The sequence below is a fragment of the Rhinolophus sinicus genome, chromosome 1 (genome assembly GCF_057876585.1).
Source record: "Rhinolophus sinicus isolate RSI-liver-muscle chromosome 1, RSI-T2T, whole genome shotgun sequence".
NCBI lineage: Eukaryota > Metazoa > Chordata > Mammalia > Chiroptera > Rhinolophidae > Rhinolophus > Rhinolophus sinicus.
The window spans coordinates 165,443,841-165,469,290 of NC_142501.1; the positions used below are offsets into that span (position 1 = coordinate 165,443,841).

General features: G+C 38.6%; 1 protein-coding gene across 1 annotated transcript; it reads right to left on the reverse strand.

Moving 5' to 3' along the window:
• Positions 1-1,324: 1,324 nt before the first annotated feature.
• Positions 1,325-23,839, reverse strand: PLAC8 (placenta associated 8). Its single transcript, XM_019731251.3, has 5 exons — positions 23,703-23,839; positions 7,804-7,935; positions 6,363-6,487; positions 3,401-3,515; positions 1,325-1,717 (listed from the first exon to the last, which is right to left on the reverse strand). Exons 2-4 carry the CDS (start codon positions 7,904-7,906, stop codon positions 3,411-3,413), a joined length of 333 nt encoding a protein of 110 aa, XP_019586810.2. The 5' UTR covers positions 7,907-7,935; positions 23,703-23,839; the 3' UTR covers positions 1,325-1,717; positions 3,401-3,410.
• Positions 23,840-25,450: the final 1,611 nt, after the last annotated feature.

Below are 25,450 nucleotides of genomic sequence, written 5' to 3' on the forward strand. Positions count from 1 at the left end.
CTAGAAAGCTGAGATGGAACTAAATTGCTCTGCATAAGAAAGGTATGTAGGCTGCACCCCCATGCTCATTGCAGCACTTTTTACAACAGTCAAGAAATGGAAACAACCTAAGTGTCCTTCTGTAGATGAATAAATAAAGAAGATGTGGTACATATATATGATGGAATATTACTCAGGCATGAAAGAGAAGGAAATCCTGCCATTTGCAACAATATGGATGGACCTGGAGGGCATGATGCTAAGGGAGATAGGTTAGATGGAGAAAGACAAATTACATGTGATTTCACTTATACATGGAATCTAAAACACACACACACACACACACACACACACACACACCAAGCTCATAGATAGAGAAAGCAAATTGGTAGTGGCCAGAGGAAGAAGGTGGGGAGTGGGTGAAATAGGTAAAGATTGTCAAAAGATACACATTTCCAGTTATAAAATTGATAACTCCTGGGGATGTTATGTACAGCTTGGTGACTATAGTCAATAACATGCAGTGCATATTTGAAAGTTACTAAGAGAGTAAATCTTGAAAGTTCTCATCACAAGAAAAAAATGATAACTGTGGTGATGGATGCTAACTAAAGGTGTTGTGATAATCATTTTTATATATAAATCCTATATAATATAAAATCACATATATAAAATCATCATGTGGTACACTTAAAATGAATATATTGTTAATTACATCTTTGTTGCTGTTGTTAATTACATCTTGATTAAAAAAACAATAAAATGCCACATTAACCTGGGATGAGGGGCAGTGCAGAGAGAAAAGTGTGTGGAGGTCCTGTGGCTGACTTGCTGCAAGAGATGACTTTGGGGAGGACAGAAATGTCCAATGGGAATTTGAATTAGGCTTATGACAGAAATCCCCTTTTGACTATACAATCTACAGTAAACTCTGTATTGCTCAGCACATAGTTTCTGGAGTGGATTTACTTTATGAGGCTGTAAAGAAGTGCTAAATGTTGGGGCGGCCGAATGGCTCAGTTGGTTAGAGTGCGAGCTCTCAACAACAAGGTTGCTGGTTCAATTCCCACATAGGATGGTGGGCTGCGCCCCTGCAACTAAGATTGAAAATGACGACTGGACTTGGAGCTGAGCTGCACCCTCCACAACTAGATTGAAGAACGGTGACTTGGAGCTGATGGGCCCTGTAGAAACACAATGTTCCCCAATATTCCCCAACAATAAAAAAGAGGTGCCAAATGCCATTCAGACTCCCAAAGGTAGGCAACCACACTTCCTGGGGTGAGGGACCCCCTAGGGTAACACCTGGCCTCCCAGTGGAGGGAAAATCCAAAGTAATAAAAACTTTTTATTTGGTAACACTTTAAAAAATCTTTTATTCTGGACATTTTCAAACATACATAAAGGTAGAAAAATAGAATAGAGAATCTCCATCTACCCATCATTCAACGTTGACATTTAGACAACCTTGGGTTCATTTTTAAAAGAAGAATATTGTAATTTCCCATGAAGCAGTATTTAAAGACATAAAAATTATTGAGGAAATTAATTGCTTTAATGGCAGTCATTTTAGAGAACAGGACTGGAAATATTTTTCAAAATAAACTGCAAATTGAAATATTTTGAAGCCGTGTGAAACCAGATGATTAGTTGAATTTCTAAGATTTGAGATGAGATAGCATTTAATAAAAGCTGTGTTTCATTCCAGCATTTTCTTTCACCACAAAGTGAATTTTACCTGTAGGAATAAAAAAAAGAAAGAAAGAAAAAAAAGAAGAAAAGAAAGAATAAATGAATAAAAGAATTGGGACTTATCAGTTCCATCTTTTTTTACGTTATCTTGTTCCAAATACCAAAACTTCCAGTCCACCTTCACCTACTGCCAAATTGCTGCATATTTAAAATCTACATCAAATAATGTCCCCTGGTTCAGTACAATCTTTTAGGAGGAGTCATGATCACCAGTTAAGATTCGGATGAGTCTCATAGATTAGGGACCTAATTATGCTTCCTTGCTTGAAAGTTGCATTCATTTATTCATCTACAATATTTATTAAGTGCCTACTATGTGTCAGACACTATTACTAGTTGGTTGTATGAAACAACAGAACGTTCTATAGATTGCCAGAGTTAACTTCCATTACAAAATGACAATGAATCATCAAAAACGAGAAGGTGAAAGTATCCAAAAGGTAGAAACCCAAAACAATCTTTTCAACTGATTGAATGACTAGACTAGTCAACTGCCACATGGTAATTCTCTCAGGGCTACTTTGGCATAAAATTCTGAGTCCAGTTGGTAACATAGGCCTTTAAAGAAGCATCACTGCTTGGGAAGAGGGATAGTAATCAATTCTTAGGAAATAGGGTATAAGGCGGAAAAAGACTGATAAGAAAGCTCCCTACCTTGACTTTGCTTGAAAGTGAGTTAAGTACTTCAGTTATTGAGGGAAACCATTTGAAACAAGCAGAAGACAAATACTAAAATAGTACTAAAATAGTACTAAAAGTGCAACATACTGAAGCATGATTCATTAAGAGGACATTATTTTGCGCTGCATATGAGAGAGACAGATTACATTAATGTCAACCAATCATACACATTAATACACCCTCCTGATCAAACACTCTCAAAAACCTTTTGGGAGATAGGAGTTTTACAAAGAATAGCCATTTCCATGTGAAAGCAAACTTTTGATTATAAGTTCCATGGGGATTGGCAGGAAGAGATTGAACGACTTGTTCTATGGCCTAAGACAAACAGAAAAATCTGAGAAAATTAAAATAGTCTTTGATAATGACTTTGATAATATAGTCACCAAAAAGTCAGTAATTTTTCATAGTGGGGGTTTTGGAGTTTTGGATAACTGGGTGAATTCTCCATACTTAATTTATAGAGACTAAAATAACTTTCCACCACTTTGGAGAATTAATTATTTTAATATTGTGGTGTTGATTAAGAACATATAACTACACAGTCACACAGTGACTGTGTGATTACACAGTCACACTTTGTATGACATCTCAGTTGGTTACTGATGGTAGTGGTGGACCTGAGATCTAGGCTTAGGGAAAGTCATACGCCTATCTCTACTACCTTAAACATGGTGTACTTAAGATGGGCATGGTTGATACGTGACATGTTTATTTGGTACATCAAATGGACACTCCTGCTGTGGCAGACATCTTAAAAAAAAAAAAAATCACAGAATTCTTTCCTATTCAGCCAGTCTTTGCCCTTTGAACCCAGGTTCTGGGAGGTTGACTACCAACTGCTTAGTGTAGGCTGGCAATTAAAAATCATTTGTCCTTCGTTTGTTAAGGGATATCTTATGTATCTGTGAGGGAGTACCAAAGAAATAAAAGATGTCTTGAGAATTTGTTTTGATATTCATAAATCAAAGAATTTCCACCAACATACCAAGCATCTTTTAGAAAGTATTCATTTCTTTTCTTCTCTGAATATCTCGTTTGAGTTGACAAAGGGCGCATTGAGGGAAACACGACAGCAGTAAGAAATCATTGCAAATAGATCCCTGTTAAAAAAAGACAAATGAATCAACATGTAGCCTATAAATCTAGTCACACAATACCTGGCATTTGTATAACTTTTCAAATCTCTTTAAGACATTCATTTTATGTCACTTGTTTATCACGAGAGTTCTTGAACATTATCTTCATTTTTCTGATTACCCAGAGACGTTAAATGACTTGCTAAGATCACATAACACATTGGTGACAGCCCTTGGTCTTTCTTTTCTCAAGCCAGTGCCCTTTTCATGATACATCATTTCATCTGCAGGTTACGAGTGTAGCCCCAGTCCTCTATCATCTGTCCTGGAATGGTTCCCTTTAAAGCCAGCTGTGCAATGCATCAATTTGTCTATAGTTTGTGAGTAGTGCCAGACCAGGCTTCACCTTGTATCCCTCTAGCCATTTTCATTAGCGTCTCTCATGTTTTGCAAGGGAGGAGGTCCAGAGTAAGAGAGGGATATACAAATTATGGGAAAAAGAAGAAAGAAGAGAATGGTGTTTGGAAAAGTCATGAAATGGGCTACTTTGCAAAGTTTTGAGGGCCCTGTCCCTGGAACGGTCCAGCAGGGTTCTCAGATCCTCTGGTAGAGATGCTCTTGAAGGGAATCCTGCTCTGAGCAGGAGGCATTGGGTGATCCAAGGGGATCTAGTCTGACAACCAGGTGCCATGACTGTGAGTCTTGATGGATTGAAATAATTTTGAAACTCCATTTTTTTGACAGCACTAATTTTTTTAAGTGTTGGGTAAATGTAATTCCCAATCTACAGTGTGAGGAGAGAGAGAAAGGGAAAGAGAGAAAAGGAACTGGTAGATTCTGTTTATAAGGGTTAGGAGCTCCTCAGTGTTGAGATTCTGAGTGATTTATTTTTCATGAAAATGTTATTGCTACAGTGATTTTGATTTTCATCTAACAGAGTAAATATGTGGGGCAAAGAGTGGGCAAATGAGTAGCAATGTTAAAAATCTTATAATGTTGTGACCCTCATTAGGTGGAGGCACGGATATTCAGTATAAAGACAATTCAGTCTCGTAGCCTTCTCTTTTTCCCTGATAAACAATCCAAATTCCTTTAATCTTTCCTCATAGTACTCTTGTTTTTCACTCTTTCATTCATTATTTACTTTTTAAAACTCTTTTAAACCTTCACTAAATCAACATGTATTGAATACATATAATATGCCCCAAAGAAGAAAATATTCTCACTTTGCTTTTCTGTTCCAGCATGTCTATGTCTGTCTTTTACCTCAGGTAGTTTTTAAAGAGGAAAAAATCTCACTATTATTTGCTAAGTAACCTAGAAAAACCAATAGAAGACACACCTTGATTCTAAGTCTCTTTCATAGTATAGATATAGAGATGATGGAGAAGTAAAAACATTCCTTTTTCAGAGAGAAAATAAACTACAGGTTTATATCATGCTGAAGTTAATAAGGGACATAAATGCCTTGAATGGACTAGCTTCTCAGGAAATGGGTGCCAGAAATAAAGATTCTGCATTCTACATTCACCACTCTGTTTAGTTAAATAGGACCAGGACGTTACTGGTTAAAAAAGAAGTCTGTAATGAGCACTATTTACAGAATCACTGACTGAGCAAATAAATGAATGCGGTACATGGTTGAAGACATACTCAGGAAGGCAGGATGATAAAGTGGGAAAAACTGGACCTTTGGAGTCAGTCAGAATAAACCTTAGCCCAGTTTCCAGCAAGTCCATGTTCTGTGACCTTAAGCCTGTCTCATCCCTGATTTCCATATCTATAAAGTAGAGGTGACAATCCTGGAATCACAAAGAGTTTGTACATAGTAAATGAGCAAATATATGTCAAAATCATATCCCAGCACATAGTAGTTCAATCAGCAGTTGCTTCCTTTCTTTCTCCCTCTTTCCTGCAGAGGAAAGAAGGAAACCTAAAAGGATGGTGATAAGTGCTACAGAGAAAAATAAAGCAAGGAAGAGGAAGAGTGCTGAAGGTTCTGATTTTAGATAAGGTAATCAGGAAAGACCTCAGTCAGAAAGTAAAGAACTGAAAGGATGAGAGGATGACCCATCTGGGGAAGGTCCAGGCAGAGGAAAGAGCTAGAGCCAAGGCCTTGAAGTAGAGCTTACCTGGAATGTTCCAAAAACAACAGGTAGGGGGCAGGAATAGAGTGGGGGGGTGGGGTATAGAAGAAAATGATGTCAGAGCATTAGCGAGAACCTAGCAGACCATTATATTTTACTCTGAGTGAGTTGGAAAACCACTGAAATCTTTTAAACAAAGAAGGGACATGCCTTTCGTGATTTCCTTTGCTCACTGATGTGTCTTTAGTATCTGCAATAGTGATTGGCATGTTCTATGTGTTTGATAAATCCCTACTGAATGAATGAATGCCAGCTTATGACTTAACAAGGTTCTAAGCGCTCAATAGTCCCTTTTTAATGAACACTAGCTTATGAGTTACCAGTGAAGCAAACATGCCAGCTTTATGGGGAACCACTACACACCCATTTTTACCCAAGACTTTCAGAGACACTATCACACACCCTACAGATTTGCAGGTCCTATCTGACTCTGAATAAAACCAGGAGAAGCTAAGGGCCCTGTGCCGACTTCTACCCCTCACCTACTCACCTCCAGCAACTTTTTTAGTTACATCTATTGGATCAATAGAAGATTTCATTACTAACATATTCCAAAATATAGATAGCCACACAGCCCCTGTGAATCACTTTAAAATCACGATGGTAGTAAAGACTAGGTCAAACCATGAAGGTGAGGAGGGCAATTATGGAGATCCAGTCAGACTAAAGAGAAGCCTTTGGGTGTCTGAGCTACCACCTCCCAATAGATACTTGGGTGACTCACCGGGATGCCGTATCGGGTTCGATACTTGGTCCTCATGGCGACACTTGCTCCACACAGGCAGCATTCGTTCATGTCAGAGGCAATCTGACATGAAAGGCACAGGGGAAAGAAAGTTCCACAAAGGCCTGAGTGAGGGTGAAACCACACAGAGGAATTAGTCGTACTCAAAGTCGTCATCATCGTTTCCACTAAATCACACCGCTTTCAAATAGATGCTAACTCAGGAAATGGCCTTAATGGACCCTCTGAGAAAACAATGTGTTCATCTGGCTCTTTATGTCTTGCTTCTGTCCAGGAGTTGGGAAAAATTTGCATGTCATTATATCAGGTCAGATTTAATTGTAAAAGTGTCTGCCGTGTCAATCTGAGCATGTCCAAATTATTTTTTTTTCCTGCCCTAGATTACATTTGAGTCATTCTTGTACAGGAAATTTGTGGCATCGGGATGTCTGAGAAGCCCTCTGAAAACTATGGGAGGGTGTTTAGGGTCAGAAAATGCTGAGTGGGGAAATTATTGGGGCCAAAATGTATTAGGTCGTTGCCAAAGTAATTGCGTTTTACAAGGTTAAAAATAATTGCAAAAACCGCAATTATTTTTGCACCAACCTAACAAAAAAAAGCAAAAGGGAATGATTCTAGATGGTCTTTCAGGCAAAGGGTAGAGCCCTATTATTATTATGATTTTTTTTTTAGATTTTATTGGGGAAGGGGAACAGGACTTTATTGGGGAACAGTGTATATATCCAGGATTTTTTTCCAAGTCAAGTTGTTGTCCTTTTAGTCTTAGTTGTGGAGGGCACAGCTCAGCTCCAGGTCCAGTTGCCGTTGCTAGTTGCAGGGGGCGCAGCCCACCATCCCTTGCAGGAGTTGAACTGGCAACCTTGTGGTTGAGAGCCCACTGGCCCATGTGGGAATCAAACCGGCAGCCTTTGCAGTTAGGAGCATGGAGCTCCAACTGCCTGAGCCACCGGGCTGGTCCCGAGCCCTATTATTGACCTCAGTCAGAAAGTAAAGAACTGAAAGGATAAGAGGATGACCCATAAATATGGCAAACTGCAGCGTGAATATCCTTTTTAATGGGGTTGGCTAATACTCAGCAACAGTTGACCTCTGCCACGTGAGAATGAGGGCTCATCTTTCCCGATTTTCCAAATTTTCAAGAGAAGCTGGAAATCTAGATTGGAAAGCTAGATTTTTATGTGAAATCTGATGTTTAGGTGTTTCCCACTACATTAAAATTATGACACCAAGAGGGCTCATTATGTACAGAACAAACAAAATACAGCCCGTGGCTAAATCTGCCCATGGGCTTCTAGCTTGTGACTTCTGAGTTAGAGAGTAAAACATGGACATCAATGAGAGGAGAAATAAACATTTATTATGTTAGCAATCTGCATTATTACTAGTAGTCAAGGAGAAAGCAATTACTATGTGTACTTACAAATCCCCATGTCACTGCAGCAGTCAAATGCACCAGTTTGCCAGTCACTAGTCATCACAGCACCTCCCATGCCATATCCTGGCTGGGTAACAACTGGATTCATTTTTAAGGATAAGTTCAAAAGGGCACTGCCTGTGAAAACAAAACCAGAAAAGTCCTAAACACTTAACTGTATTGGTTGGCTATAATGGAGATACCAGTAGAGAAGACGTTTCATCACACCTCTCCTGATTAGGGGGGCTCACATGCCATTACCTTAGCATAGCATTTCCAGACTGTTGTCGTCGATATTTGGGAATTACATACATAAAGGAAAGGGGTGAAGGTTCCTTTCTTAGGTTTTTCTGTGGTTTATTACCTCTTTCACTGACCAGCAAGATGATTTCTTTTTTCTATTTTCAAAACAATCATCCTGAACAATGTCTATTTTGCCTTTGAAGTGTTTCTATTTAATAACCTATTTTTACAAAGCTATTCCATGGACATTATCTTAATTGCTCCTTAAGAGGACTCTGTGAGATAGAGTTCTTTACTTCTCCATAAAATTGTTATTAAAACAGATGCTTCTAGCTAATGCCAACATTCGTATCCTGACAGTACAAAGTTTTAATAGAAGACCTAGTTTACTGAAACAAACAGACAAACAAACAAAAAGCCATTCAGTCCTTTTGTGAAGGTGTCAGGTCAGAATCTGAAAAAAGAGGCTTGAAGGTCCCAGTGGTTGCAAAAGCACAAAAAATAGTGTCCCTCAAACAAATTGGCACTTATACTTTTCATATTTCATCCAGTGCTCAAGGGAAGTCTCATGAGCTCCTATCCAGTCAGAACTCCCAAGAGAGGAAATGCATTGCGTTTCACAATTACCAGTGTTAAAACTTAACACTGTGCTCTGTAGTCTTGGTCCCTGCTCACTGCTAACACTTCCTTTGACCAATTGCAAGGCAACTCCTTGCCCCACATTATCTTGCTACTTTGCTGCCTTCGGTTTTCCTCCACTATGTCGCCAAGGAAGGCCCCAGTCAAAGATTCCATCAGTTTTCCTTATCCTTGCTGTGCACTCGCTTCATCCTAAGTGGTTAAAAAGACAGATTCTTGCTTCTGATTTAGTAGCCTGGGGTGGACTCTGGGTGCGCACATTTTGTTTATTATTATTATTAGTTTCAGGTGTACAAAACAATGTAATAGTTAGACATTTCACCCCTCACAAAGTGATAACTCCCCTCCCCCAATCTATTGCCCCTCTGACATCTTACATATCTATTACAATTCCATTGACTCTATTTCCTATGCTGCACTCCATATCCTGTGACTATATATATATATATATATATAAAATTATAGTTGACATACAACATTATTCAGCTTCATCTTCAGGTGTACATGCAGTGGTCAAGCATCTACACCGCCCATGAAGTGGTCTCCCTAATTAGACATGTGACCATCTGACACCCTACAAAATCTTTACAACATTATTGATTATATTCTCCAAACTATCTTTCATATCCCCTTGGCAACATTGTAGTTACCAATTTATGCTGTCTAATCCCTTCTCCTTTTCCCTCATCCCCACTCCCTTCCCATATAGCAACCATCACTTTTTCCTCTATATCTCTGAGATTATTTCTGTTTATATTGCTCATTTATTCAGTTCTTTAGATTCCACATATAAGTGAGACCTTATGGTATTTGTCTTTCTCTGACTGCCTTATTTCATTTAGCATAGTGTTCTCTAGGTCTATCTATATCGCTACAAATGGTAAGATTTCATTCTTCTTTATAGCCAAGTAATACTCCATTGTATAAATGTACCACAGTTTCTTAATCCAGTCATCTACTAATGGGCATTTGTTTCCAAGCTTTGGCTATTGTAAATAGCACTGCAATAAACATAGGGGTGCACGTATTTTTTCGAATTAGTGTCTTGGATTTCTCTGGATACCTAAGAGTGGAATTGCTGGGTCATAAGGTAGTTCCATTTCCAGTTTCTTGAGATACCTCCATACTGATTTGCATAGTGGCTGTACCAATCTGCAATCCCACCAACAGTGCACCAGGGTTCCCTTTTCTCCAGCCTCGCCAGCTCTTGTTTGTTGATTTATTGATGATCGCCATTATGACCAGAGTGAGGTGGTATCTCATTGTGGTTTTTCTTTGCATTTCTCTAATGATTAGTGAGATTGAACATTTTTTCATACGTCTGTTGGCTGTCTGTATGTCTTCTTTAGAGAACATGTTCTCTGCTCATTTTTAAATTGGGCTGTTTGTTTATTGGTGTTGAGTTGAATGAGTGTTTTATAAATTTTGGATATTATCAGTGTGTAAAATTTTTAAGAGCTAATTCTGATACAGCCAGCTTTGGTGACCACTGTTTACATGCTATCTTACTTTCTTAGTCCTTCCTAATCCCTCTTCTTAGCTTTTCACTGTGCCATGGTCCTCCTCTTCTGCGTTGGTTCTGCTATTATCAGTTGATTCCCACCAACAGTTGAGTACCCACAGAGAGGGACAGAGTTCTCTGAGATAATAAAAGCCAAGGCACTTTGAACTGCCCTAGAAAGATGCCTCTAGTACTTTTTATCAAGAACTTGTGTTATGACGCAGAGGGAAAACTGCCCAGATTGAGAAGGCTTATAATAATACAATTGTGGTCAAATCACACCAGGAATCATGTTTATAACTGGAAAGTGTAGGTAAATATTTAACTACCTCACCACTTAATTGGGAAGGTAATGATGGCTTTGCTTGTAATGCAGGAAGACATATGCCTATGTGATGGAGAAGAGAATATTAACTGACAGACTAAAATAGTAAAAGGTCTACCAGGGAATCCTATGACAGTGCCTGGCACACAGGAGACATGCAATAGAATATTGTTGTTGAAAGAATTAATTAGCAGAGAAGGGATGATTAAAAATCATGGGAATGGGTAGTATTGTCTTGCCTAATCAAGCGAATTTAAACTTGTGCAGGATAAGGCACACACTTTTTAGTTTTGATATAGGAGTATTTTGTAGTTCTGGTTACAATGGGGTCTTATTAATTAAAATATTCTACATACCAGATATTTCTCACTGGTTTCTCTCTATAGACATTTTGTCTTAGAAAACCACTGTCATATTGCTACCTAATATTTGTGGTATAACTTTTTAAAATAGAAAACCTGCTTGTAATGAACAAATGTTCCTTTTATTCTTCAAACTTTAGTGTGGTTAAGAATCACCTGAGGGGCTTATTAAGAATGACACATCCCTAGATTTAGATTTAATAGGCCTGGAAAGGCATTGAGGAATCGATATGTTTAGTAAGTGCCCAAGTGCTTCTTAAGGGAAAGGGATTGACAAAAAGAAAAAAAAGTGAGAGTGGTAAAGGGGACCACAACAGTATTATTGCCTAATCTGACTTTTTTTTTAATCTAAATTTTATTTTTTTTCAATTCCCTTCCCAGGCACTGATTTCTCTGAGAACCAAACCAAAGTAGGATAAGAAGAGAAAAGCATAGTTCATTGAAAATCTGTATATCCAGCAAGACTGGCTTCGTTTTGTGTTGGGTGTAGTTATAAAGACAGAGGGAGTGTTTAACAGAAATTTGAATAAGGAGGAGAAACTAAGATGAGAGCCCATTAGGTAGGAATTTCCGGTAGTAAAAGACCTAAAACTGCAGAGACATTTGCACAGCCCCAGAAGGACAGGTGTAACCCAAAAAGGAAGTGGTAGTATTTAATTTCAATAAAAACAGTCATATTAAGAAGAATCTTCTTGGCCTCCTGGGCATTGTAGGGGAAACATCTGTGTCTAGGTTCTGAACTGGAGAAGCTCAAGCATATGCTCTGGGAACATGTTTTTTGCTTTCTTTCTTTTTTTTTTTTTTTTTTCCAAACTAGCAGAACTAGAATTATCATCGATTCTGGAAAAGTTGAGGAAGTCTGATTGGAGGTCATGAGATTCTTATCTGGGCACAGAAAAGTAGAACATTCTAAGCATGGAAATAGTGTGAGAAAATGCCTAGGGTAAAGAAAGACTGAGGAATGCATGAGGAACAGGCGAGACATAAGCTTTTTGTAGCAGAAGGAAGGGTTGAAGTGTAGGGATGGCAATGGGTGGCCAGGTGTTCATCAACAGTGCCTTCCTACACCCACAGCAGACATTGCTAATTGATATCAGAATGTGGGATCTATCTTACTTATGATATATCTAATAGATCTCATTATGTAGGATCTATCTCCTCTGGACATATTTTAGAATCCTAGAGAAGACAGTGCATAGGATGCTACTACCATTTGATCAGAGTTGACGCATAATGTGAACTCTATCTATTATCTGAGAAATAGGTACAAATAAGAATAAATTGCATGGATAATGTGTTGTTCAGTTCTGAATGTTATGGATATACCTCCAACCTCAAGGATGAATTATCCATTATCTTTTATAAATATACTGGGAAAATCAGTATCGTAAAAATATACAGATAGCTGCTGCTGAGGCTGCTGCTGTGTGTGTGTGTGTGTGTGTGTGTGTACCATTAAATAAAAATTTACCTGTAAAGATGCATTCTTAAAAGAAAATTACTTCTTTTATAAAAACAATGCTTTAGGGGAAAAAAATCAGTACAGCCAATCACAATCAGTTTAGCCAATATATCAAAATGGAAAACCATGCTAAAGTTCTTTTTTCAAAAATGTATTTATCTATCTATCTATCTATTTATTATTCCCCTTCACATTCCCACTTTTCAATTTGTCAATTACAGTTGACATTCAATATTATTTTATATTAATTTCAAATATACTGCATAGTGGTTAGACATTCGTATAATTTGAGAAATGATTCCCCCTGACTAGTCTAGTACCACCTGGCACTATACATAGTTATTGCCATATCATTGATTATATTCCCTGTGCTTTACTTTACTTCCCCATGACTATTTGGTAATTACCAATTTGTATTTTTTAATCCCTTCACTTTTTTCATCCTGCCCCCAACATCCCTCTCATTTATCACCTCGATAAATCTAGTACCCATCTGACAACATAGTTATTACAATATTACTGACTACATTCCTTATGCTATATCCTACATCCCCATGACTATTGTGTAACAACCAATTTGTACTTCTTAATCTTTTTCCCTTTTTCACTCACCCCTGGCAACCATCAGTATAGTTCTTTTCAAGAGACCCCAAAGCTGAAAATTACTCCAGGGCAAAGATTGTGTCTTAAACAGTCTTCCAGTGCTTCATAACTGTGTATAGCACTGGACACATATACTTGTTGTGCTGAGTAGTTTGGAGTAGGATAAAATTTGCTGGTTTGATATGAAAATACCAGTTAAGTTTCAAGGATAAGAAGTTCTGATATATTGAACTATCCAAGGTGGCAGAGTAGATAAATGTGTGCATCCCATGAACACATCAAAATTACAGCTAAATTATAGAATTATCAACCTGGAGAACAGTCAGTAGTTTTATAACTAATCATATAAAAAAGAAGCCACGTTGAGACTGGTAAGAGGAGACATGAAATGGGCCGGCCCCAAACCTCCATGTGGTGGAAGAAAATTGGGAGTGCTATCTCGGCACAGAGTTTCCCCATTGAGGAACAAGAAATCCCAGCCTCACGCCAGGCTCCCCAGCCAGGAGTACTGGTGCCAGGAAGAGGAGCCTTCACAGCATCTGGCTATGAAAAACAGTGGGGATTCTGACCATCCGAGTGGGACAGAAGGCTGTCGGAAACCCAGGCATCCTCTTAAAGGGCCCCCACACACACTCGCAGGCACTCACCTTGGGCTCTGGCAGAGGGATGGTAACTAAGGGGGCATGAGAGGCACATAGAGGGCAGACTGAGGTGTGTGGCCGTGGGGTGCAATCTGCAAGACAGTCGGCATTTTCCCTGTGTGGGGTTGTCCTCCCAAGCAGCTGGCAGGTGGGCGCCATCTTTCCTGTGTTGAGCCCGCCCCCTACACTTATGGCCAAACCTGAATCAGATTGGTCTGGTGAGTTCCACAGCTCCAACCTGCTGACTCACTGTAACCCCACCTCACGCAACTCTGTACCACATGAGGCTTCATTGGCAACTGGCAAGCGACAACCAGCAGCAGGTGGGAGCAGGCTTTTCTGCTCCTGGCTTTTTGCAGAGCTACCCCAGGCCCAGTACTGGTGGCAGACATCCTTAGTTCACAGGCTGAGCTTTCCCACATACTTCTGGACACCTTCAATGGATAGTTTTAGAAAATAAATATGTATTTTAAATTTCATGAAAAAAAAGTTCAAATACAGCATAGGCTGTAATTGCTATATATGCAAATCCTAGTATGTATTGTGTATCTTTTAATTAATTCAATTCGTAATCTAACACAGGGACTTATGCCACTTGCCTTTAAATCCCTAATTCCTTTCTCTTAAAGCAAAATGTTTAGAAGTATATTTTAGAAGCACACTACAATGTATGTGTATATGGATGTATATGTGTTTATTTACAGATTTTGTACTTCTGTATATTGTACATAGATCTACATAGTTCTTAAATTTTAATGTGATACCAAGGAATAACCTTGGTATCCTTTAGAATGCAGACCCAGATTCAGTAGGCCCAGAGTGGGAACTGAGATTTGCTTTTTTTCAACAAGCTCCCAGGTGGTACCAATGCTGTAGATGTCTGGCCCACACTTTGACTAGCCAGAGTCTAGATCATAATTAGGAACCATGGAAACAAACGAAACTGGGTTCAAATCTATTTTCCACCTTCTGTGTGTCCTCGGACAAGTAAACTAACTTCTCTGAGCCTTGACAGCTTTAAAATGAGTATGACTTTTCTCATTGGATTGTTATATTAATGTAATGAGACCATGTCACTGGATAATGTCTATTAAGCACCGTGTTTCCTGTATGTCAATGACCTGACATATGCACCGGTGTGTCTATTTTACACTAAATGTTGCTAAGTAGCAGGGCCTATGCCTGATTTAATGTTACGGAAAAATGCCTAGGAGCATAGCACTTCAAAGGCTAATGAGTGTGGTGATAAGATAACCAACGGGTTAGAAATCAGAAGGCTTGGGTGTTAGTCATTGCTAGTATTGAGGAGGCTCAGATAAGATCAGTCATGTGAAGACATTTTGAAAACTGCAAATCTCCATTATACACGAGAGAGTCTAAGTGCCAGAGACAGTTGATGGAAAAAACCAGAGCATGGTATGTTGCCTACATGACAATAGCTTAACCTTGTAAAGAGCATTATACTTTTCAAAGCATTTTATGTTTGATTTCTAGTTAACATTGATATCTATTTAATATTCACAGCAGTTCAGAGCACTCAGGGAATTGAGGCTGATAAGACTCTTGACTGTAGACAAGAAAACTGAGGCAAAGAGTTTAGTGCCAGAGTCAAGGAAAAATCATGATCTCCTCTCCAACCTCTTTAATTTACGAATGAGAAAATGAAGGTTGTCTCAAAGACTGAGCGTTGGCTCTTTGTCTTCTTCCTAGGCTTTTCAAGGGAAAGACATGGAAAGTACCTCACAGGAAATGTTATAGAACCAAAAGATGGACGAAATAGCACTACCTAGTGGCTAAGATCATGGACTTTGGCCCTAGACCCTAGCTTTCCCAGGGACTTTCCCAGGGTATCACCTTGAGCAAGTGACCACCTCTCTGTGCTTCAGCTTTCCCATCTGTGAAATGGGGATATTAATAGTACTTAGCTTATATAACGGTCAGGAGGATTAAATGAGTTAACATTGGAAAAGCCCTTAGAGGGGCACCTGGCACAGGGTAAGTTCTCTATGAATATTAGTTAAATAAAAGACAGTACTTGGCCCCAGAGGGAAACACAATATTGTCCTTTCCCCCACCGTCACCTGAGCCTCACCTCCTTTACACTCTCCTGGATATTGTAAGATGTGGGTAGTTCTTCTACAAAACTACAGAAGGAGGGAAAGAAACAGAAAATAAGTCTCATGTCCAAAATAACAGAGTGGCAGGGCTGGGACTTGAATTTAGTTCTATAGGACCCCAAAGCCCTTTGATTCTTCTTCCCACTGAAGTCCACCAGTCAGGAATTATAGTTAATGGCCAGCTGAAATGAGCAAACCCTGTTCAGGAATAAAAGGTAAGCGTTTTCCTAGAGTGTCCCTTCCCAGGTAAATTATGGGACTACAGGAAGCTACGCAGTTTGTGACTAACTTTGCTTTCCTTATATGTGTGTGTTTGCTTACATAGGTATGTATGTGTGTGTGTGTGTGTATTTTTAGTATCTTGAAATCAGTTACTCAGACACTTGCCCTAGAGTTCCACAATATAGATTTAGGTAACTTGTTCTCAACCAGAGATGATTTTAACTCCTGGGGACATTTGGCCCTATCTGGAGACATTCTTGGTTGTCACTACTGAGGGTGAGGTGCTATTATGATCTAGTGGGTAGAGGCCAGCGTTGTTGCTCAATATCCTACAAAACACAGAACAGCCCCCACAGCAAAGAATTTCCTAGCCCCGAATGTCAAAAGTGCTGAGGTAAGAAACCATGATTTAGATATCATCAACATCATGAAATGTGAGCATCGGGAGGGACTCTGTTGTCTAATTCAGTGTCCCAGCAGATGCATAAGTTGTGTTTACAAAAGGCCTGACAAGTAGTCCTTGAGGGGAATGAAACCTAACACATTGCTTCTAAATCTCAAGAAACTCTTATCAATGGAGAAAGTACCAGAATAAAATTTGTATAACAAAGCTTTACTCTTGTTTACCTGGTCACATCCCCACAGCTGGCCTCCTTAACACCTTCTCTCTTTTGCCTGTAGGTGAAAATGGTATTCAAGCCTGAATTTTAAGCCACCTCTGAGAGTTAGTTATTTCCCTGGGTATTTCCTATGTATATGAAGTATACGTGTTGATGAACTTCTGCTTTTTGTTTTCTCTTGTTAATTTATTTTTGGTTACAGGGGTCCCAACCAAGATTCTAGAAGGGTAGAGGGAAAATTATTTTTCCACTCTTACAATGTGATTTCTGAAATTTTTGTCAAAACAATGAAAACTCTGTTATAAGGAAATTAAAAAATGATTATGCATCATTGAAGGTATGGCATTCCCTAATTTAAGTGAAATGATTTCTATAAACAAAACATCACTCCAAAAAGATTTTACCTCATGTGAAAAATTGTGCTCATGCCTGATAATGCTTAAATGAGAAGCCTTTTCAGAAACATTTGTATTTTTGATAGAGCAAGACTGAGAATTTTTCTGACACCAGGAAAATTCAGTAATCCTCCTTTCATCAAATAAAGAGCATTTGACTCACTAAAATGTTTAATTTGGGGTGAGGGTGAAGATAAAAAGCGCATGATAAATTGGGTCCTTTCATATTTTCCATTGTCATTCTACAAACACTAATTTTTCTGGTGACCCAATTCATTAAACTTCTTTTCTACCTTTATTTTATAATTTGTTAAACTGATGTCAGGCATATATATGATTCTGGGGGAAGATTACCTTTTCACACCCAAACCCTTTAGGCTTGACCTCAGAAGCTCTATACATTACCCACCCTATTTTTCCATTCCTTTGATTACCATTTTCTTCCCTTATTGGTCGCCAGATTCCTCAGCACTCTGCAGGCATTCCCTCTACACTGTTCCTGCTGTGAGTTCCTGCCTCATTTCCCTAACTACCTGTTAACATCTCATCTCAAATGCCACCTTCTCCAAGAAGCCATTCGTTATCTTCCAAATTGGATTTGCCTCTCTCCCTTCTCTGAACTTGCTCAACGTTTTTATTATGTGGTGGAAAGCCTACTGGGCTTGGGTTAGGACACTGGGCTCTAATCATAGCATTGATACTTGGCAACCTCTGTGCCTTTTCTCTAAATGACAATGATACCATCTTCACTTCCTTCTTCCCAGGACTAGTGAGAAAACTACAAGAATCTATAGTCACGTGCTGCTTAATGATGGGGACACGTTCTGAGAAATGTGTCATTAGGTGATTTTGTTGCTGTGAGCACATCATAGAGTGTACTTACACAGACCTAGATGGTATAGCCAACCACACACCTAGGATATATGGTACAGCCTATTACTGCTTCTAGGCTACAAGCCTGTACAGAACATCACTGTACAAAACAACACTAGATTAAATGAAGCACAAGAAAAATGATGCCATCAACAGACAGTAAACACCAGATGTATGAGGCTGCCGTTCACATAACACAGCATACTGCTTTATAGCCAACTTTTGTTTTATAGATAGAAAGAGTACACTTTAAAATAATAATTAAAAGTATAGTATAGTAAACAATATATAAACCAGTAAGAGTCATTTATCATCATTATCAAATATTCTGGACTGTACGTAATTGTATGTGCTATACTTCTATACGACGGGCAGCCCAGTAGGCTTGTTTATACACCAGCATCATCACAAACTCATAATGTGTTGTGCTACAATTTTACCCAATGCATTAGGCGTCACTAGGCAACAGGAATTTTCCAGCTCCACTATCATCTTACAGGACCACCATCATCTATGTGGTCCCTTGTTGACTGAAATGGTCTGTGGCGCATGACTGTACTAACTTCAAATATGAGATTTAGATATGCATTCTAAGTATTTATATTTCATGCTTTCTTTTTGACTTGTTGGCTGTTTTTTTCTGGGGGCAGTAACCGGGCTTCATCATCTTTGTGTCCCTCCCCGAAGGTGGCCTGCACATAGCCTAGAAAGTACTAGGGGTTTAGGACATACTACTCCAAATTGTGGCACCCTGGCATATTGAATATCTTATGCTGAAGGATGCTGAGAAAAAAGCAGAGGCAGGAAAAGTCACTCTGACCTCTTTCCCCTCCCCCTTCTTCCCCGAAAGGAGTAAATAAATCTCTCTGTGAAAGGTACCCTCCCTACACCAGGAAGAAGGGAGACATCCCTGTCGCCAAAGCCAGGTAATTCAGGGCTGAGAATAAGCGAATCTTGTTATTTCTTCACCATTTAGTACCCCTGCAGCAAACCCCTTGTCTTGTCAATTCTTCACAAATATATTGTTTCTTTGTCTCAAAGTTTCCTGCCCTTGTTATTTCTTTGGGTCTTTCATTCTCTTATGAAGGCTCCTGTGTACATGTAAAAATTCAATAAAATTTGTTATGCTTTTCTCTCCTTAATCTCTCTTTGTCAGTTTAATTTCAGACCTAGGAGTGACCCTAAGAAAGTTAAAGAAAACTTTTCTTCCCCTACATGCTTAATACCAATTTATTTATTCATTTATACCAGAGATTTTTAATCAGAGGTGATTTTTCCCCTCAGAAGACCTCTGGCAATGTCTGGTGACATTTTGGTTGTCACAACTCGGAGTTTGGGGAGGGAAGGAGAACTGCTATTGACCTCTAGTAGGTAGAGGCTAAGGATGCCTCCCCCAACTCTTCTCCTGCCCCCAACTCTCCTCTCCTGCCGCCCATTCCCACCATTAAGTGTCAAGGCTGAGAAACTCTGATTCATTCTGTCATCTTGTTCTTAAGAAGATTTGAGCAGTTTACAGACTTACCTATATGGTAACAAGATACAAAATGAAAAAATGAAGGTATCAGGCACAGGGAAACTACAGCCTGGAGCAAATTTACAGCATGCCATCAGCTCCCTGTACAGTGCTAGGCATGGGCTGCAAATTAGACTCTGAATTTCCTACCAGGCAAAGCAAAGAGGGAACACACACATTTAGGAGATTGACCATGTCCATAAAATAAAAACAGATGGAGAACCAAAGAAGTTTCTCATCAAGGCCCCCAAAAAAGAGACAATATGTGACAAGGAATGGTCAAGGCCTTTCCTTTGACAGTTTCTCTGTAATGAACAGAACAGTGACTTTCCTGAGCCTCTTTCCTAATAGAGAGTTAAAGCACAAGGCTTGAGTAGAATCACTGAAAACAACCTATGAGAAGCTCAAATGATCCCATCTAAGTCCTTACCTCTCGGATAATCTGGGATGATTCAAGGCTAAATGATCAGATTATTTAGATTATTCAGAGAAACACATGCATGCACATTCTTTGACAGTCCTGTATGAATATTTTCAGCTGGGGTTTGACAAGAATTGAACAGCAGCGAGGCTGAATTGTAAGTCTTTGGCAAAAACTTGAGTTCAGATTCTCAACTAGGGCTGCTTAGTATACATACTAAGAACAGATATGCAGAACGAAAGACTTCTAAAACAAATTCACTGTTATAAAAATTAAAAGATGCAACCAGGACAACACACCTGAACAGAAGGCCAGTCTAGTAGCATGGAGGTGAGCTAATTAATGGCTATCCTAATTCAACATGGAGGTAAGCTAAAGGAAAGCTTACGTTTTCCTCAGGTGACCAGTGGGGAAGTTTAGAAAAAGGAATTAGCCAACACAAGCTACAATTGATATTTAAATGATCGAGTTAAAACAAGCTGGTAGTGTTTTATTAAGCAGTACATCTTGCGCAGGCACTAATGAATAAATTATATGTGACTGATCAAAGTCCCAAGTTCTATACCGTAGAGCCCAGAAACCTTTATATCAGGTGTTACCAAAACGCACTCACTATGACAACAAAAGCATGTAGGAAAACACATGAAGTCTAATTTCAAGTAATGTAACTTCCTGGTCAATGCTATAGAGATAAAAGACTTGCAGTATGGAACCTTAGATAATATAATCAGTTCACCTTGGAAAACTACCAACCACTTGGTTCCATTTGGATTCTGATCTATTGGTCTGGTGGGAGGGGGTTAGTGGCCTTGGAATTAATATTTTTAATGCTTCTCAGGAGATTCCAAAGTTCAGTGAGTGTTAAGAATCACTACTAAAGGAAGTCCATCCAAAATGATGATTTGAGTATCGAAATAGTGGGTCTTAAGTCTTTTACACAAAAATAGTTTCCCTCATCACCTAAATTTTCACCCCAAACACGTATAATTTTAAAAATTTAGCCAAAATAATGTGATCCATGAAGACAATCTAAAAAAAAAAATCACAAAAATATCAAAATAAAAATCTCTAGTAAATCCACCCTATAGACCTAATCTCTATTGACAACTGCGATGTATAACCTCCCATTTACTTTTAATTAAAAAAAAATAATTTGTGTGCAGGACTATGTTTTCATGAGGACACTCCCAAATGTGGCAATAAAACCATTTCTCCTACAGTGTAGAGAAGGCTGTTTCTCTTGCTCTTTGTTATAGTTGGGGAGCAAGCATTCATCTCTTTTAGAAGTGGTAGCCCACCATTGTGCTCCAGCTCACAATTATTATCTGATTAGTTGAGACCCCTACCATGTCTCTTGAGTTGGTATAAAGGAGCAGAAAGAGTCTTTTTTTCTAAGAAAGTGTTTGATTTGCATTCTTCCGGCTCGTCCTATAATTTACTTCTGTCTGCAGAATTAAAGATTGAAATACTATTGGTTGAGTGAATGAATCTTTTGCATTACCTTAAAAGTCCCAATTTATTAGCAGATATCCTGAAAACCCTGATCAAAAAACAAGTTTCTCACTTAGGCAATTATTTCCCCAGACTCATGTCTTGCCTTCATTCTACCTGCTTCTCTCTTCATATCTTTCTTGGAACTCTTGGTCTCCAATAGGAGCTCAGCAGAGAGGAACCCCAAAAGGTTTCAGCAGCCCCTGGACTTGAAGGCTTGGCTCTACCCATGCTGAGCATATCTGGTATCTGGTCACATCGACAGTATAGCAGTCCTGTCGATGTCTCAGGTTTAGTATCTTGGCTAAATGAACCAGAAGACCTATAAAGTACAGCACTGTATTTTAAATCTTGCTGCAACTAAAATTTGAATTGGAAGTAACTTCCTTTGAATCATGAGGGCTGAAGAGCACTTACCTGGTGATTCAATACAGGTAATGGCTGCATCCACTTTGGTACAAAACATCTTAAAGGAACTTGATTTTTCATTTTTAACTTTTTTGGTAAGCAGTCAAGTGTGTCAAATGATTTTAAATTTTGTTTTATTGTGCGTGTGTGTGGGGATGAGTCCCCCTCACTCCCGCCCCCCCAAATGTCAACAACTTGTATTCTTGATGGAAAAAAACAGGGTTAAGATAGTGCTGGTCCTTAGTCATAAAATCAATGATCAAAACTTCCAGAATGTTGAATGAATGAATCTTTTGCGTTACCTTAAAAGTCCCAATTTAAAAGTTACCTTAAAAGTCTCAAGTTAATCTGTAACTTGAGCAAATCCCATCCAATATTTTATAAGAAGATAACAAAACCATTTGTGAATGCTCTAGTTGGTATAGATGGGTCTCAAAACATCAGTGAATATACAAGTATCTGGTGGCCATGAAACACTTAAATGATGGCAAATTTAATTCAGGAAAAATGTAGCAGCCTATACAAACACTTAATTACAAAATATTTCTTTTCCCCAAAAGTTTCCAGATGGATTCTTCCAGAACATGGTTTATGAGCTAAGAGGGGCAGCCAGTAAATTCATACACATTTGTCTCCATTTTCACTCCCCAAGCAAAGCTGAAGTGAGTTTCAATGCAGTGAGTGTTAAGCGCCAATTTTTCAATAAAAATGATGGCTAACCATGGAGTGCCTGCTCAGGTCTCCGGTTTCCTCTGCATTCAAGTGCTCTTAGGGTTGCCTCTCAGGAGGCAAACTAAGCACAGCCATAAGGCACCGATAAAGCTGGGTCAATAAAGTAAATTAAAAGAGAGAAAACTTCGGAAAAATATTTAGCATCCTTCCACAAATAAAGGTAATCCTTGAGGGAAATAACCACAATGATATTGGACTTCTTTACACTTATTTATTTATGGAGGGATGTGGATGGGTAGCACACACATGCACATAAGGCCTCTAAAGACATCTGTCTGGTTCTGGTTACATTAATATTTTAAGGACATCTGTTTTCAGATCCCTCGCCTCTACTAGAGTCTGAGCTCCACGGGTGCTGGCCATTCATTTTTTTTATCCTAACACAGTGCTTGGAACATAGTAGATGTTCAATGGGTGTTTTTTTTTTTTTTTTTTTTTTAAAAAAAAGAACAAATGTATGAATATACGAACTGTAAATCTCATACACACAATTTTGGAGTTTCTAGACTAGATATCCAGACATCAGAAATACCACCCTTCAACCCTACCTCCTTGTAACCAACGTGTTTGCCTTAGGGACCTGGAAGTTAAAGGGAGAGGAAAAAAAAGCTTCTTCCCCCTCCTGCCTCCTTCGTTTAAATCAAGCAAGTGAGAAAAGCTAATCATTCCCTCAACAGTGAAAATAGTGAGAGCTGCCTTGGTAATATTGACGATAATTACAAGGCTACAAATCAGGAAAGATAACAAGTGGCCAGATAGTGATGACTTCAAAAAATTGTTTTTGTTATATAAAAACAGATTCATTAACTTTTGACAATAAAATAATAATAAACCTCAGAATCACTGAAACAGACATTGTGCACCCCTCCCACTAGCAAAACCCATTCCAACAGGCAAATCTTGAAACCAATTACAAAATAAGAGACAAACTTTTATTAAGAAGGAATTTAGAATATTCCGTTTAAACACGCCAGCCTTAATGGTGATACAAAGATTTCTTTAATGATTACGAACATTTTTTTCTATTAAAAAGTGTATTTTTAGTGGCACGTTCTAAATAAAAGTTCATAAGATACACAGCCTCTTAGGAACCACTGCTGCCCAATTTAATTAAAAAGACAATTGCAGGTTACACACATGTGGGTTTTTAAAAGATTAACCTAGATTAATACCTACCATTCAGTTCTGCCTTGGCTTGTGTTAGTTACATGGTAAGATTTTACTGGCTTTATAGTTTATTATTTAATAATTTGTTTTGTTTCTTTTGAAAGAGGATAAGAGAGAAGGACAAAAGTATACAGCACAGAAAAGGCATTCTGTATTGCAAAAATTCTTACCACACAAAGGTTAATGGCTGAGGACTGCAACGCAGGTGAGGCTTCAGAAGGCTCAGGAGCACTAACACGCTCTGTGGTTGCAGCCGGGGGTTGTGATCAGCAGGGTGGGGTTGGGGGTGGGGAAAGTCAGGGGTGGGACTGGAGGAAAGAACTCTCACCGGGTTGTCTTCACTGCCTAGGGGGCCAGTGTGTTTCTATCTAAGTAAGTGGACACTGCATTTCATCTCAGTGCATTTATTTCATGTTACATTTGCCTGACAACCTTGTTTTCTGAGACAGCAAGATTTATTCATAACTGGGCAACAACACATTGTGCAAAGGTCCAAGACTTGTTTATTTAGTTAGGATTTCTACAATTCATTCACTTCCTAAGGCATTTAAGGGTCTTAAAATGTGTTTTACTTTGTGAGGGGTATAAATGTACACCTGAAACTAATAAAAATAAATAAATAAATAAATAAATAAATAAATAAATAAATAAATAAATAAATAAATAAATAATGTAACTATTAAAAAACAAAAACATGTTTTAAAGTAAGAACTGGCCAGCTGGCCTTAGGTCTCAAAAATGCTAAAGAGATATTCAGCCTTCCATTTGCCAGGTTATTAGGACTTCTGTTCCAAGCTAAGGAGCCGTATAGCGTAAGCAAGGGAAAGTATTGAAGGGTTGGGGGCAGAATGGGGACACGGTCGATGGCATTTTGAGTTACCTACCTGGTACTAGTGTAGAGCCTGGATTCTAGAAAGCAAGACTGACATCAGAGAGCTCCCTCCAGGGGCAATTTCATAGTGAAGGATGCAGAGAGCCTGAGAGGGTTGGAAAACAAGAAGATGGATTTAACAGAAAATCATAATAGGAAATGGCAGTTCTTAGGAATTGTGCAGAGGAAATAAATCCATTAAATAGGTACACAGGCACACAACTCTGTATATTAAAACCTTAATTGTTTCCGGTTGCTGACAAAAATTTTTTAGTTTAGTTGAGGTTAAAATGTCCTTTCTCTCAGTGTGACTCTTAACAAGTTGTATTTTCTTTTATGGTGTTTAAACATAAAACACAAATGACTCACAAAACTAAAACTTTGTTTTATGTTTTCCTTGGTTAGACATGTGTACAGAGGGAGTTTTTCCTGGAGGTGGAAGAGTGGAAAAAGGATCCTGGGTGGTTACTTATCGCAAAGAGGCATTTGCCTAATCTATTAACATTCATACATACCGTTGAGGTAGAAAATTCAAATCCTACATAATAAATGCTATCTTATTTCAGGAGACTGGTGTGTGACTAATAACCAGTGTATGTACAGGCCCCTAGACCAAAGAGGCAGGAGACATCATCCCTGTTTTAGAAGAGCTCACAATCTGGGAAGTGAGACAAATCCTACAGCCTGTATAGAAAATATCTTTAGGATCTGACAAAGCAAGAGGTCATCAAATTCTAGGCCACTTATGATGTGGATCTTGGGCAAACCTCTTAATTAAAAAAACCTGTGATTTCTTGAGTACCTAGTATGTGCCAAGCACAAAATCATTTCATTTTGTGAATATGTCAATATACATCGTCACCATTTGATATTGATAGCAATCCTAGCTGTTATTATCCTCAGAATAAAACTAAGGAAATTTAAGTAACTTGTCCAAGGGCCCTATAGAGGATAATATGGGTGGGTGAAATTTTAACCTATGTGATGCAAAAGTTCATGATTTTCTATTGCAGTCCTGTGCTGTTTAACGATGGGGACATAGTCTGA

Bases quoted from the DNA above. Each gene is read 5' to 3' on its own strand.
- PLAC8 (XM_019731251.3), bottom strand. From the start codon at position 7,906: ATGAATCCAGTTGTTACCCAGCCAGGATATGGCATGGGAGGTGCTGTG. The intron at 6,488-7,803 runs GTAAGTACACAT...ACCCTCACTCAG, and splicing joins CTGCAGTGACATGGGGATTT to GCCTTTGTGGAACTTTCTTT. The intron at 3,516-6,362 runs GTGAGTCACCCA...TTTTTTTAACAG, and splicing joins GAACCCGATACGGCATCCCG to GGATCTATTTGCAATGATTT.